At 36.9% G+C, this 16,766-nt stretch overlaps 1 protein-coding gene across 1 annotated transcript in view; it reads left to right on the top strand.

Annotated features, from left to right (window-relative positions):
* LVRN (laeverin) overlaps positions 1 to 16,766 on the top strand; it is a 64,108-nt gene that overhangs the window by 28,675 nt on the left and 18,667 nt on the right. The window contains exons 5-13 of the mRNA XM_003788900.1: positions 3,241 to 3,395; positions 5,121 to 5,234; positions 9,951 to 10,094; positions 10,626 to 10,691; positions 10,786 to 10,851; positions 11,265 to 11,437; positions 12,978 to 13,054; positions 13,361 to 13,500; positions 15,593 to 15,648. Coding sequence (XP_003788948.1) covers positions 3,241 to 3,395; positions 5,121 to 5,234; positions 9,951 to 10,094; positions 10,626 to 10,691; positions 10,786 to 10,851; positions 11,265 to 11,437; positions 12,978 to 13,054; positions 13,361 to 13,500; positions 15,593 to 15,648 — 991 coding nt within the window. The remainder of the gene's footprint in view (positions 1 to 3,240; positions 3,396 to 5,120; positions 5,235 to 9,950; positions 10,095 to 10,625; positions 10,692 to 10,785; positions 10,852 to 11,264; positions 11,438 to 12,977; positions 13,055 to 13,360; positions 13,501 to 15,592; positions 15,649 to 16,766) is intronic.

The raw sequence follows: 16,766 nt of genomic DNA, 5'->3' as shown, positions 1-16,766 counted from the left end.
AAACTGTCAAATCTGGACCACTACCTGTTTCTCTGTGGCCCAAGAATGAGCAAAGAGTGGTTTTTACATTTTTAAATGACTGAAAAAAATCAAAAGAAGAATAACACTTTGTGACACATGAAAATTATATGAAATCAAATTTCAACATCCAAAAGTAATGTTTTATTGCAACACAGCTTGCTGATTTGCTCGCACAGTGTCTACAGCTGCTTCTGCATGGAGACGCCAAAGTTGAGTGTGTGAAAGAAAACACATATTCCATGGAGCTGAAAATATTTACTGTTTGGCCTTTTGCAGAAAAATTTGCCAACTCCTGTTCCAAATCTAAGTGGTAGATAAATGTGTGTTTCTATTATTATTTTCAAATAATAAGTTAATCATTACAGTAAAAGAAAACAGAGTTACGTGTGGACCAAAGGTAGTTTATTAAGAAAGAAGGATTTTGCTTAATCTAATTCTATGCATCTGGTATAAAAACAATAATTTTGAAAATAGTCATCAGGATTAGTAAGAAATGCCTTCTTATAGATGGTAAGATGGGCCACAAGTACTGGTAGCGTTCTTATGCAGAGCAGAGAACTTCCTGGGTAGCAAAGAGCTTGAGCAGAAAGTCTCAATGGTTACTGAGAACCAGAGGGGCTGTTTGGAGTGGAGCAGAGCAGTCTTTTGTGAGGAATGTGGGTGGCCTGGCAGGTGGGGTGGGTGAAGAGGAAGAGGAAGGTTAAAAGGATGGGCACCCTAGACTAAGGCAAGTAAGTATGCCCAAAGGTAACAGAGCACCAATTGGTGGAGGCTGTGTAATGACCAGGGTACCTTTACTATACACTGTCAGCGTCGGCCTCGTGGAAAGTCAGCAGAGAACCTTTCATCAGGCAAAGGTACCATGGATTAGAGGAGTGATGTTTCTTTCATTAGGAAAAGCAAATAAACAAAAACTGTTACTGTTCTTCTATTAATAAATTTGGAAAAACAGGAAGAGAAGCATAAAACAGAGAAGAAAAAATCACCTATAATGCTGTCACAAAGTGATAATTACAATTGACCTTTTGGTGTGTACCGTCTCAAAGTCTGTCAGGCTCAGTCTCTGTATTTACTTCTTGTTTTTGACAAAAATGATACCATAGATTTGACACTGTTCTTTGAATGGTTTTTATTAACAGTATGTAGCATCTTCTCATATATTTATTTGTTATTTGCATATCTTCTTTAGTAGTTGTCTGTCGTCTGATCTGGATAACTATCCTTTTGTGTTGATGTTCTTAAGACACAAAATGCCTACATAGCAATGTGACAAAATATTTAGTCCTCTGTTACTGATCCTTTGGATTGATTCCATCATTTTTGCCTAATTTCTAAAATACTAAAGACAAATATATATCCTAGTTAACTTAGTCTAACTTCCAAAAGTAGAATGATTTAGTTAAAATGGATGAAGATTTGTAAAGATTATGCAGCTTTTGCTATATTGCTCCAAGATTATCGCACCAGTTCACACCCTCACCAGCAAGCTATGTGACAATTTTCCTACACTTAATTCTAATTATTAATCTTACGTATTTTAAAGAGTAAGTTATATCATTTTAATTTTTGTTTTTTGATAACTAATGAAGTTGAACATTTTAAAGTAAGATTTTTGGCTGTTTGAATTATTTCTTTGGTGAATTGTTCACCTTTTTTCCCCTTTTGATTGGTCAGAGTTCTCTAAATATTAAAAATAATCATCTAATCGCCTATGGTATGTGCTTCAAATATTTTTGCTTGATTGTGGTTTGCCCTGCCAATTTGTTTATAATGTCTTTGGTGAACTAAAGTGTTCAATTTAAATAGGCAATACTTTAGAGCAGTTTCAGATTTATAGGAAAGTTGTGCAGAAAGTACAGAGAGTTCCCATCGGTTCCCCTCGTGCCTTTCTTCTGCTGTTCCCATCTTGGCTTAGTGTGGTACATTTGTTACACTGAAGAACCAGCACTGATACGTTATTATTAACTAACATCTGTAGTTTATCTTAAGGTTCATTTTTTGTGTCATACAGTTCAATGGGCTTGTACAAATGTCTAAGGACCTGTATGTACACTACAGTTATCACACAGGGTGGTTTCCCTTCTATTAAAATCGCTGGTGCTTTCCTTGTTCATCGTTTCTCCTGAATCCATGACAACTACTGATTTTTTTTATTGTCTTTATAGTTTTTCCTATTCCAGAATGTCACATAATTGGAATCACACAGTATATAATTTTTAAGACTACCTTCTTGCACTTAGCAATATGGAGTTAAAGTTCCTTTATTTCTTTTCATAGCTTGATAGCTCATTTCTTTTTGTTTCTGAAAAGTACTGTATTGTATACACGTACCACAGTTTATCCATCCACATATTGAATGGCAGTGGTGTTGCTTCGAAGTTTTAGCAATTGTGAACAAAGCTGCTATAAACGTTGTGTGTGGGTTTTTTGTGGACATACATTTTCAGTTCATTTGGGTTCATACCAAGGTGTACGATTGTTAGTTGTTATGATAACAGATAGCATATGCTTAGTTTTGAAAGAAGCTGTCAGACAGTCTTCCAAAATGACTGTACCATTTTGCATTCCTACCAGCAGTATATGAGAGTTCCTGTTGCTCCAAATCTTTGTCAGCATTTGGTGGTAATTTGTAATTTAGCCATTCTAGGAGTGGTGCATCTCGTTGTTTTTATTTGCAATTCTCTAATGACAAATAACGTTGAGCATCTTCTCATATATTTATTTGTTATTTGCATACTTATTTAGTAGTTGTCTGTTCAAATATTTTTGCTCATTTTATAATTGGGTTTTTTGTTTTTTTATTGTTGAGTTTTAAAGAGTTCTTTGTGTATTTTGAATTAAGTAACACATGCATCACAATTATACTCTTTTCTTAATAGTTTTGAAATGTACCATTGCATCATGCACATTAGGTGAGGATGCAAGCATTCCAAATTGTATATAAAATCAGCACATTGTACCCCATAAATGCATTAATATATATAGTTATGATTTAATTAAAAAATAAAGTCAGAAAAAAAGTATCTTAATATAGTCAAAACAATTTATTCTCTGGCTTCCATCTTGATAGTAATCTTTATAAATCCCTTCTCTCCCCTCAAGTTATAAATCTTCACTTGTATTTTTCAGTAGTATTTCATTTTGAGATATTTATATGTAGAAATCCCAATTTTTGGAGAAGAGATGGTTTTACTTTTTCCTCCATTTAAATCCACTTAGATATAATTGCCTTGCCTATTTTTGACAACCATGCAATGGAAAACTGGGGACTATTGATGTTTGATGAATCACTGTTGTTGCTGCAACCAGATGATCAACTGACTGGAAAAAAGGCTTTGATCTCTTACATTGTCTCCCATGAGATTGGACATCAGGCATGTGGTAAAATGTTTTTTCTTATTTCTCATGAAGATATTCTCTAGCTGCTCCATCCAAAATAGCAAAGAAATGAAGATACTCTGCCATATACCAAAGTTTTAAAAAGAAAAATATTATCTAAAAAGTGTGGCAGCGAGTAGGAATAAGGAAGGATCTACATAGTGAGATTTGGGTAGATCTGAGCTATTGGTAGTGGATTATAGTCATGAGACCTTATGGTCATTGAGGGTTATGTGTTTACCTTTAAAGATTAACTTTGCTTCACAAAATCCTCTTTGGGAAAGGTAATCCATACACAACTAGGAGTGTTCATTTTTCATTCTACCTTAAGATAAGAGATATTCAAAAAGATACTGAAAGATACTAGAATTTCATCAGTAGGTTGTTATAAACTTTTATTTTTTGTTGTTGGAGAGAGGTTAAATGGACGCAGGTAATATGTTAGTGAGGTGAGCAATAATTAATCCTCAAGCCATATTTCCGAGGGGAGTGTCACCAACGATTCATTTCATCAGATCTACATACTTTCACATTGCAACTTTCAGTGTGTAAGTGTTTGACTTAATGAAGATTTTCACATCTGTATTTTGTTCTCCAATTCATTAATACCAGTGCATCAAGAAAGAAATCATCTCTCCTATGTGGCTCCATAAGAAGTTTCAGAAAAGAGCAACTTACTGGGACTGTGGCACACCCTCGTGCACACTCAACACACACTTTCACGCATTTTGATCATTCACCCTAAGTGTGTCATGTTTTATTACAGCCTAAGTCACACGTGGCTTGGAATACAGGGTATTAACTATAAGTACATCACAGCTGTTAGAAGAATTTGGTTAAATACCAGAGCATGGGTTAGTTGATTTTGGAAATTATGCTGTTTTTCTTTCCTAATTCTGTTCATCATCCTTTTGACACATTCTCCCCCCATTCAGCTCAAATAAAAAATAATTGCAATTGGACATGGTTGCAAAATACATGATTGCTCGAGTGATTTGTACACAGCATGTATCATGTTCTTAAAACCTAAACAACTGCTTGTGGCAAAATCCTGGTGTAGCCTATTGAGAATATAAGGTGCTCGAGTTAGTAGGTGGTAACTCAGTATTTGGTGCTTCTGCTTTACTTAATGAAACACAATTTTTGGGTAAAACAGATAGTTTAAGAAATGTTATACTCTAGCTGACTTTGTTTTTTTGTGTTTTTTTTTTTTAGAGACAGTTTCACTTTGTCGCCCTCAGTAGAGTTCTGTGGTGTCATAACTCACAGCAACCTCCAATTCTTGGGCTTAAGCTATTCTCTTGCCTCAGCCTCCCAAGTAGCTGGGACTACAGGCGCCTGCCACAATGCCCAGCTATTTTTTGGTTGTAGTTGTCATTGTTGTTTGGCAGGCCCGGGCCAGGCTGGGTTCGAACTCGCCAGCCCTGGTGTATGTGGCTGGCACCCTAGCTGCTGAGCTACAGGTGCTGAGCCGCTAGCTGACTTTGTAAATTGCAGTTTTAAAACAAAAAATGCTTTCAATCATTGAACATAATTGTTTCAAAGAAATGCATAACTGATACCTCCTCATGTGAAAACAAGCTTTTGGAATCCTGTTTTCAAGTTTTATTATTGACAGTGAATAAAGTTAATTATGTCTTTTGGCCTTAAAATTTATTTAACCTGCATTACTATAAATATAACTTTAAAAGAAAGCTCTTTTTTTCTTTCACCCCCAAAAGTGGTTTGGAAACTTGGTTACCATGAATTGGTGGAATAATATCTGGCTCAAAGAGGGTTTTGCATCTTATTTTGAGTTTGGAATAATTAACTACTTCAATCCTAAACTCCCAAGAGTAAGTATGTTTGTTAAGTTTATTCAACATATTTTCTCCTAATTATAAAAGTAATGCATATTTGTTGTTGAAAACATATAAAGCACAAGGAATATTAAATGATCTATAATACCAGAGATGATGTATGTTGTCTTTTTGATTTATTTTATTACAGGAGTATGAAAGCAGGAATTACATAAAAATTTGTACTGCTTTGTATACTTTGTATTATACTATAAACATTTCTACAAATCATTAAATCTTCTCTGAAAAGAAGATTCTAATGGCTGCCTGATATTTTATTATATCCCCTTGTAAGATGTTTGTATATACTTTTCCCCATGTTGGATTTTAGATTATTTTTACTTGTGCAGTTGTAACCAGGGGTCTCTGACTTTAATGATAAGTAATACGCTACTTTTAGTTATTCATATTTAATACTATTGCTGACTTGGTTGGGTTAATTTGAGTAAATAGTGACATTGAAACATAAATTCATGGCGGTGCCAATCTGATTATCTCACCTGTAGGTTATGTTTCTGATATTTAATTTATTTGGAGTAACTAGGTGTGGTGCTTTTAGAATGGCCTGATGAAGCCAAACTAACGTGATTTTATTTAGACATTTAAATGATTATACTTAATGTCGTCCTTCCATGTAGGCCTTACTTCTTTAGCAAACTACAGAACCTTTCTCATCCGCTTTCTCCTCGGTTCTGCATCCTGGACCTGCTGTAAACCTTCCTCTGCCCCTTCTAGCTGGCTGGCCTCTACCCCATCTTACCTCCCAGCTGTTCCCAGCCTCGATTCTTGCCTTCTTTTCTCCTCCCTGCCCTTACTCAGAACTTCATATTTAAAATTCTGATGTCCACCTGCCAGATCTTAACAGGCTAAATCTATTCATTTGAGAGGAGCTTCCAAGATGATGATCTTTCTCCTCTTTGGGTATTAAAATTTCCTTCTTTTATGAAAGATCGTGATGGTAGGCAGATGGTACTTGTTTTAGTTAGTTGTTTGGCAGAATAAAAAGTTGGCAGACCTTTCTTGGCCCCATAGAAACCTTTTTAAAAAATCTTTTTATCTGACTCAGCGCCTCAAGTTGCTAAGGCGCCAGCCACTTACACTCAAGGTGGCGGGTCAGAATCCAGCCCAGCCTGCCAAATAACAATGATGGCTACAACTAAAAAATAGCTGGGCGTTGTGGCGGGCGCCTGTGGTCCCAGCTACTTGGGTAGCTGAGGCAGGAGACTCGCTTGAGCCCAGGAGTTGGAGGTTGCTGTGAGCTGTGATGCCAGAGCACTCTACTCTACCCAGGGTGACAGCTTGAGGCTCCTGTCTCAAAAAAAAAAAAAAAAAAAAATCTTTTTATCTGTTTGTGAAATCATAGCATCTGGGAAGCACTGACGTAGTATAGGCTAAGACCTCAGTTTTATGCCACATACCCTGTCCTCTGTGGACGCCCTGTAGGATGTCCCAGGCCTCAGCCCAGTCTCTGCACTGCCTCTCTCCTCCTCACCTGGACTGTGTGTAGGCCCCGCTTTCCTGAAGAGGACTTTGGACATCATTATTTAGATCAGGACACTGGAGTCCTGCATGGTTAATGACTTGCCCAAGGTCAATTGCCTCATTGGGCCAGAAGAGAGATTATAACAGTTGGGCCTAGTTGGGCCATGTCTGGGGTCTAGTCCATGGATAAGGATAACAAAAACACTGTATATTCCATTCACCAAGAATTCCATTCACTTAGAACTTAAGTGCCAGACATTGTGAGTTCAATTCATACATCATCTTACTCAGCCTCAAAACCTGTTTGAGTATCATTGTTACTTCTGTTTTACAAATGAGGTAACTGAGGCATAGAAGCATTAACTAAGTTGACCAAGGTCTCAGAGTTGTTAATGTTAGAACTAAGGTTCAATTCAGGTCTCTGTGACTGCCAACCCCATGCTTTTAACCACTGTGCTCTACAGAGAGAAGGACATGAGAGTATTCTTTTTTTTTTTTTTTTTTTTTTTGAGACAGTGTCTCGCTGTGTCACCCTCATTACAGTGCCATGGCGTCACAGCTCACAGCAACCTCCAACTCTTGGGCGTTTGCGATTCTCTTGCCTCAGCCTCCAAGGTAGCTGGGACTACAGGCACCCGCGACAACACCCAGGTCTTTTTGTTGTTGTTACAGTTGTCATTGTTGTTTGGCTGGCCCAGGCCAGGTTCGAACCCGCCAGCCCTGGTGCATGTGGCCAGTGCCCTAGCTGCTGAGCTGCAGGCGCCAAGTCGACAGGAGAGTATGCTTATCCTCAGGGCACTAAGAGGGTGTGTGTGTTTATATACAATTCTTTTCATATATATAAACTTTATGTACATGTAGTAAGTCTTCATTTTTTCAAAAGTCCTTTCCATATACATGTCTACAAAACTGTATCTCTGTTTTATAACTTTTGTCCACACATATTTTAGGGCTTTTTGAAAGCATTTGGTTGTATGCTTTTTGAAAGCATTTGGTTGTATCCCAAATTAACTCTGGGCTTAGAGTCAATAAGAGAAGTTTAATTCCCATAAAACAAAGAAATTTACCCTCTGTTTTTTAATTAAATAGAATATCTCATTACTGTCACTCTCAGTTACCTCCTTACAGCAACCACAATGGCTAAGATAGTATCTGGCAAAATTTGATGAACATTTTACTGGGATTTTTGAAGCTACAATTACAAGATTAGTCTCTTTCTGTACCGTTATTTCCTTTTATCATTGGCTCCTTAATCACTGCTTTCTGAGTCTGCATTACTCAGTTGCTTGTGAAAGTGAGTGACTAGACCCTTGCCAGAGAGATCAGACTGTGATGCTTACAGAGGTTGCCACAAGCTTCGTTTTTAAAAAGTGTAAGCTCTTGCTTCAGTGATCCCTGGAGATGAAGACTTCTCTTTTAATCTAGTAATTTGACTGAAATTGAGTAAGGGAGTCACAGAACCATATGCAGAACAGATTTCCAGGTTTTTTTTTTTCCCTTTCTTGGTCCAATTTCAGCTGAAAGTCATTAAAGCAGGACACAAATGAGTCATGGTCAGAACATTGAGGACCAAGGGCTCCTTGGTCCCTAAAGCTCCAGCCCTGACATTGCCACTCACCGACTTTTTTCCATCTCTCTTCTTCTGCCTGATCTAAGGAGGAAGCAGGCTCAGGGAAGGGAAGGGGACACAGGGGCCCGGCAACAAGTCAGACACTGCTCTCCCTTTACCATCTGAACCCTCCTGATCTTTAGTTCCTCCTTTGTAAAGTGGGTTTCATGCAGCCATTCGGCAGATCATTGAGCATCTACTGTGTACAGTTGAGCAAACTACCTTTGGCTAAGCTCTAGTTACATCCTCACAGAATGTCATTGACGTTATCTCATTTAATCCTCAGAACAATTCCGAAGGAATAGTAATAAAAAACACGATAGGCAATCACAGCAGTGTTAACCCTTATTGTGCATGTCCTATTTGCTAGGGATTGTGCTAGGAACTTTATGTTGATTAATTGAATTCTCATAATAGTCTGACGAGGACAGTGTTGTTTTCTCCATTTTCAGTTGGTGAAATTGAGTTTCAGAGAGAAAAAGTTGGTCGACTTTTATGAGTCTCACAACTCCTTAGGGGCTAAGGTCGGATTCAGATATAGACAGCTTGACTCCAGCCCTGCGTTTTTAACCACTATGACGTTCTACACACATTATTACCAAAAAAAGTGTTCTAAGAATAGGTTTTAGTAGAAATAGATCTCTGGGATATCACAACTTGCAGGATGAAATAATAGTGAGTGCACAGATCCATTTTACCTAATTCCTATAGGCAGTACTTAAATATCATTATTATTATTATTATTTTAAAATTGATGTCACTTTTACATACTGTTTCCCTCCAGCAGGACTGGAACACCTCCACCTTACGGGAGGCCTAGAGTAGAAAGCTCCCTAGGGTGTAGAGCAGTGGTTCTCAACCTTCCTAGTGCTGCAATGTATTTTCATTGTTAAAAGGGGGTCGCGACCCACAGGTTGAGAACCTGTGGTGTAGAGGAAGAGGTGTAACCTTGTTCGGTTATAGAGACACCAAGAAGACTGTGTAAACCTTATGCAAGGCAGAGAGAGGAGGGACAGGAGACCTATGCAGGGCAGAGGGGGCACAAAATACGGAAGAGGCAATATGGGCAAAAATATTCATTAAAACTAGATATAACAGTAAAAAGTTGGGAGCAATTCAAATGCCTAACTAATAATAGAGAAATGATTAAGTCCATTGTGGTCCATTAACCCAATAGGATATTATGCAGCTATGTATTTCTTAATTTTCATGTTTTGCTTTTGCAAACGTTTTATCTGCTGTATTTTGAAAAGAAGAAAATCACCTATGATTCTTGAAGTATTTCTTCTTTTTCTATTGTCTGTAAGATTTGAAATGATCTGTTTTTTGAAATTATCTGTTATTTTTATTTATAAATATTAGTTGTCTATTTTTTGAGACTTTGGAAAAAAATAAGAAGTTAACTGATGACTCCATACTGAACCTCAGAGTCAAAAAGGCTATAAAACAGGAAGGAAAGTCTCCTACAGTGTTGGAATCCTCACTCATTTGGTATACTGTCATTCAGACACTTCTCATTGATATTTTTCCCCCTTTAAGTATTAGTTTTTGAAAGTATTTTAGGATGATTGTGTTTATGTGACACCTCAGAAGTTAACATGGCTCAATCTTTGCCTTTATAGAATGCGGTCTTTTTTTATAACATATTACATGGTGTCCTCAGAGAAGATCACGCCCTGGTGTCTAGAGCTGTATCCACAAAGGTGGAAAATTTCACAGAAACAAGTGAAATAAATAAACTCTTTGACTTATTTACTTACCACAAGGTAAAATGCATTTACAAATGTCCTTTTGTTCTCTACTCTTCTAGAAAGCTGCATGAAGTGAATTCTAAGTGTTATAGATTAATATGCAACTTAAAACTTTTGATGCAAATACCTTTAATTTTAGTTAATAGCTGGGTTTCAGAAAAGATTAAAATTTCTCACCTTGCATATTTTAATCAGGACCATATTAGATGCTTGATACCATCTAACATTATAAATAGACTTAAACAACTAGCTTTTAAGGTGAGCCCTTCTGTGTAATGGGAATTTGTTCTTGCCATGTAAATATCTCCATTTCAGAAAATTCTGTGTACCCTGAAGTCTTTATATAGAGGACATTTGCTCAATTTTACCTCTTTACTTAGTGACCGCCAACTATTTTCTTAGCATATTTTGGTATAATTCAAATGTTCAACTAAAGTGCAAAATGCAATTAGGAGCACAGTCCAGAATATTCCTTATAAAAATGGAATGTGTCAGTATATAGATAGTAAATTTTATTCAAATAATGGACAGCTTCTTGTGTCCTAGGGAGCGTCTATTGCCTGGATGCTTTCTGGTTTCTTGAATGAGCATTTATTTATCAGCGCACTCAAGGTAAGTGTACAAAATAGTTGTTACTTGGACAGCAGTAAGCGTAAATTGCTTGGCGTGTGAATTTATTTTAACTTTAACTTTTCTATTTTTACAGTCATACTTGCAGACATTTTCCTATTCAAATGCTGAGCAAGATGATCTATGGAGGCATTTTCAGATGGTAATCATCCTGCTTTCTGACACATTCTTACTGAGTTGTTTCCTATAATACAGTCCAGTGAGATAGGGAGCCCCTGGGTGAATGGCAGTTCCCCAGGAAAACCATTTTGCCTTGTTGCGAAACTCCCTTAGGTTAGGGGGTCTTCAGTCTTCACTGTATTCCCAGTGCCCAGAGCAGAGCGTGGCGCATATTAGATCCATAAATATGTCTTCAGGGAATGATGAATGACCTAAAGAGCCATCCCCATGTAGAGGTGAGCAAAGTTCTGGATGTGACCCAGAATACCACCACTGGGGTGTACCACATAAATGAGGAATAGAATAAACACCTAGTTTATTTTATTTTAGGAGACTGCTACTTGAAAAGGCTTTGCTGATGACTGTATCTGCTTTTGTGATGATTTTTTAAAACAGGCTGTAGATGACCAAAGTAAAATTCTTTTGCCAGCAACAGTAAAAACCATAATGGACAGCTGGACACACCGGAGTGGTTTTCCAGTCATCACTTTAAACGTTTCTACGGGCGTCATGAGGCAGGAGCCATTTTATCTTGGAAAGGTCAAAAATCAGACTCTTCTCAACCCCAAGTAGGTGGCTCTGCTCTTCTTTGTCTTCATCTTCCCTGGGGTTGAGCCCCAATCAGTGGGAACCAGTCCCTGGGGGAAGAAGCACAACGCCTGCCTGGGCACTACCTTTTTCCAGAGTGATGCAATGCTCAGGGAGGCAGAGCCCCTGAGTCCTGAGCAAGGCCAGAGACCTGCAGCAGGGACTCCAGGCAGTATCCCTACTGTGGGATTTAAGACCACACCAGCAACCAGAGCTTTGAGGTCTTAAGTATTCCTCTTTGTACTTCAGGCAGAGATAAGGGATTACTTGGGATTTTGGGTGGGAGGCAGTAAGGTAGATCCACAGGTGGCCACATGTTTGTTAAGAGAAAAGAGAGTCCTGTTGGAGGGTTGTCTTCTCTTCCCTAGAAACAACAGAATGGTAACTATCTTCTTAAGGAATAGCTGTGTGTGTGTGTGTATGTGTGTGTGTATTATAGCCATACCTACTACATTAGAATTAAGGCTTTTAGAGTCAGGTAGACATGGGTTCAAATACTGACTTCACCAAAATTCAAACCTTAGGTCTCATTTAAACTCTGAGTTTCAGGTGGCTTTTCTATAAAGTAAACGTGATAGCATGACTCCCAGAGGATTGTGTAAAAACTGAAATGATTAGTATAAAATAGCCTAGCCTTCATCACTTTGTTTTTTCTTTCCTTTTTTTGATTTGTTAGATAATTTTCAACTGTTTTTCATCGTTTTGATCCTCACATTTCAGTGGAGTAATTAAGTTTTCAAATATTACCATCAAAGTTTTCAGGTGGTTTTACTCTTTCTTTAAAACCCCAGGAGAGAGACACAGGAGACTCAAAGTTTCCTTCTCTGTGTCACATTCTGTGATCTTTGAGAAGAGGTATGCACCTTAGTTATGCAGATAAACACAGACCTGTGGTTGAAAGTCCTTGAGAAACGAGGCTTGTGGGAGAATTTGAGCAAGATTTGAAATGCTGCCCAAACTCTGACCAGTGTGTCTCTTTGGATGACTAATGTGTCCTCTGTGGTCGGCTCCTTCATCCAGGTCACGTCCACCAAAATGAGAAAAATGAAGACATTCAATAAATATAAATGTCCTGGCTGATTCTGATGGATACTTTTCAGAGGGAGAGAAAGCTTGAGGCTGAAAAGTATTTTGAAGTATTTGTGAAGCCTTTTCTTCTTAAATAACTTTTCACTTTTCTGGGCACAGACAGATTTGGGTTTGTCTGCCACATTTGAACGGCCCTTGAGTGAAGCCAGGTGACTAGAATTTAACATAAACAGGCCTTGAAGATTTCACTTACAAAACAGTCTTAGTAGCTACTAAGTTATAAAAAGAAGTAAATTCAGGAGCCACAAGAAAAGAGAATAAACAAATAGCCTAAGCAAAAGTGGCTTACAAAAACAACAGCAAAGAATCCTGAGAGCCAAGTCCTCCCTACCCAGAGGGAATGAGCAAAGAACTTGAATTCTATCTGCTGTGTCATCATCTCTTACATATTATGTGTGAAAGTTAACCAATTTTTGGTTTTCTTCCAATAAGTGACACATGGATTGTCCCTATTCTTTGGATAAAGAATGGAACTGCACAGTCCTTAGTCTGGCTAGATAAAAACAGCAGTAAGTAACAAATTTTAAAAACATCTTCGTATATGTACACATAGAAAGGTGTAGGATAATAATAAAATATTGAAACAGCTAAAACTAAAATATCATTCTTGTTGAACACAGAGCTTTAAAGATAAACATCAAATCAAAAGCCATTACATGTGAAAAAATATAATTGCATAGTAAGATCAATATATAGTTTAGATATATGTATTTTTTGTTATATTGATTTATTGTTTAGAATTAAGAGTATATATAATATGTATTGAAATTTTTAAAAATTGTATCATTTAAAACTATTCCCATATTCCTTTATAGAAGTATTCCCTGAAATGCAAGTTTCAGATTCTGACCATGACTGGGTGATTTTGAATTTAAATATGACCGGATATTATAGAGTTAACTATGATAAATTAGGTTGGAAGAAATTAAATCAACAGCTTGAAGAGGATCATAAGGTAAGGTTATTTTTGACACTTTTAATTAAATATAATTCACAGTGCCTTCTCTAGTCTTTTAGAAGTTTAGCTTTCTGGTGGGAAGACATTTCACCCTTATTCCTACCCTTACACCCAGGCATACTGGAGAGAGTTTTTTCCTTATTCTCAGGAAGGGGAGATTTTGATTGAATGTGTTGTGTTTTTGAACATTCACTTTGCTTTTCCTAAACCATTTTAGTTTCCTAGATAAGAATCAGTATACATTTTCCTATTAATCATTAGATTTGTGATCTTTTGACAAGTTACTTAAATATTCTGGTTCCATTTCTTCATTTTAAAATGGAAATATTGTCCTATTGTATTCATCATAAGGATTAGAGATGATGTTTGTGCAAGTAAAATTAAAATTTCTAAACTTATAACTCAGTACATGGTAGAAAATATTAATTTTACTCCTAAAAACATGTTATAGTTCCACCCTCTCTCAGAAGAATGATTTTAATTGACAAAGGTCAGTAATGGTGTAATGTCACTTTCTATTATGAAACAACTGTAAATACTTTTGCAAAGTCTAAATAATAAAATGTTGGCCAGCTCTAACCAATCAGATTTTAATCAGTGGAATTAAACTAAATTTGCATTGGTGGAGACGGACTCTGGCTTAGGAGTCTGCACAGTTAGCCTTGCTCTGATTTGTTGTGTACCCTTGGGTGGTTCATTCAGACACCATTTGTAAGACTGGAATTTTGAAAAGATATGTCACATGCCTCTGTGTTCAAAAGTTCTCTGAGACATGCAGCAGCCTCTCTAGGAGAGGAGGCAGGACAGAATCTTGGTCTAGATCTTGGTTCTAGGTCAAGTCTTGTGTTCATATTTTGCTTATCATTTAGCAGCTGTGTGACCTTGAACCTCCCATTTGACCAGCTGTACCTCAATTTCTTCTCTGTATCACAGTGGTTGTAAAAGACTCACCCTAAAGGGGTGCTGTGAAGGTTAAATAGATGATACATGTGTTAAGTTCAACAGAGACCAGAGATAATTCAGGTGCTCAGAACGCATTTGCTCTTTGATGGTAATTATTAAGAAAATACGTATTATTAAGATTTTGAATAAAGCTACAAAAAACACTTACAATACTATTTTCTTTGCAAGTCTTTTCCAGAATAGCTAAATTCTTACCAGTTTCTAAGGACACTCTAAGCCATGAAAGCACTAGTACATGCCATTATAGTCATGTTTTCTTGTGACTATTATAGATTTACTTATTGAAAAACTGAGGTATATCATTCCTATAACATAATTGGAGAGCAAATAAAACAGAATTTTTATAATTAATATTAGTCTAGAAAATGTAACTATTCCTGTTGGAAAAGAAATTAGACTACTACCAACAGAAGAATTAAACTTGACTTGCTCAAATGTTCAAAGGAATGTTATGAAGATGAATTTACTAGGACCAAATATATCAAAGTCCTGGGAGGTGTTGAAGGAATGATGTGGAAGGCTTTGGGCACCCTCAGGGGACTGGGCTGAGATCAGAGTCCCTTGGCCTAGCAATGCCACGAAGAGTTAGGCTTGTAATTACCCTCTGCCTTTCTATGGATACTAAAGGTTCTGTTATACAGTATTGTGTCATATTAGTAAAATCTTGAGAAGACAGCTATCATATCATTTAAAAGAGTCAAGTACCTCAATATTGCCAGAAAAGTGTTAAATAATGTTTGTTTAAGGCCTTCTATGCACCAAACTCCCTGAAAATAATTGGGACATTGTAATATAATTTAATATATACTTTTTGTTTTGGAGAGTCCTTTTGAATTTGCTTGCCTCTTTTATTATTTTTAACATGGTATGTTTCAGAAAGTATTTGGCAAAACTCTGTGCCATTTTGGAACCTTATGATTGATGTCCAGAGGGACCATTTATAAAAAACAGATGTATAATCATTAAATTATGGGACCTACCCTCAGTAATTATTATTTCTCTCCAGATGAGATAATTCATGTGAATGTGATTTGTAGGGAGCAGTGATCTTTAAATTATTTTGAAAGCTTTCTTACTAAAAAATGTTCTCATCTGTTTTTGCACGTATTTGGATCCTATTCTGCAGGCTATTCCCATTATTCACAGACTGCAGTTGATTGATGATGCATTTTACTTGTCTAAGTGAGTATATTTTTTTCAGTTTTTTTGAGAGTATAGCTTAAGAACTTTATAAAAATAATAGCCTTATCACTATGAATTTGGTTCTCTAGCTGATTACAGTTAGGATTAAATTCTGTAGTCATAAAGGGATTTTCTAGCATACGGAGTTGCTAGAAATAAATGGGCTATCAATTGAGATTTTGCAGTGATTTCTGTTACCCAGGGGTGAGGGCTGTCAGTGTAATTTTAATGAGATCCAGTCTATATTTTAATATGTTGCAGAATTATTGATTTTGTCTATTTACTCAGTGTACGTTATGCTGCTAAGTATTAACCAGAGAAGTTACTAAATGTTCAGGATTGAAATTTTCAAGTGATAAAATTAAGGAGTATATATAATGAATTGTCCAGTGTCTTTTTTCTTTCTTTGGCCTGTCATATTTCTTGAATAAATGTCTACGTGCTTTATCTTTCATTTCTTTACTACTTTTTCCCTCTTTTACCTGGAGCACATGGCCATGCCCAATATTGTGCTGAAACTCATCTCTAAGATCACCGTGACTTTGAGACTATTGATGACATCCTCCTGGAAACATCCCTTTTGGCTTCCGAGACTGTGATATGCAATCCTAGTTCTCTTTATGTGCCTCACTTTTCTTCTTACTTCTGTGAGTGTCCTTAAGACCAATTATGATTATGTTATTTTCCTTTGGTAGCTCATTCATTCTTAGGTTTCAGTGACCATTTTATTATGTATCTGTAGAGTACCCAGCAAATGTAAGATGCTCAATAAATGTTTGGGACAGAACATGTGGATGACTTGCAAATCTACATCTGTTCTTACCTTTCCTCCTATCTTAGGTTCATCCTGTGGCCATTGAAGTTCAGTACCTTAAACACTGAACTTTTTCTCTGAACTGAACATTGCTGCTGAACACTGAACATTCAGCTGCTGAACACTGAACATTGCTGCTGCCATCAATTTCTCCCTGTGTGAAGGCACCGCTATTCTTCCTGTCACCCAAACCTGAAGCCTCAGAGGCCTCCTTGATCCCTCCCCTTGCTTCATCTCTCATGCACACCCAGTCACCATGTTTTACCTGTTCATTCTTGCAAAGTCTTTTGGATTCGCACCTTAC

The sequence above is a fragment of the Otolemur garnettii genome, unplaced genomic scaffold (assembly GCF_000181295.1).
Source record: "Otolemur garnettii isolate 467f Iridium unplaced genomic scaffold, OtoGar3 scaffold00030, whole genome shotgun sequence".
Classification (NCBI taxonomy): domain Eukaryota; kingdom Metazoa; phylum Chordata; class Mammalia; order Primates; family Galagidae; genus Otolemur; species Otolemur garnettii.
The sequence above is the reverse complement of the archived record's forward strand: the minus strand, read 5'-3'. Positions and strand labels throughout refer to the sequence as shown.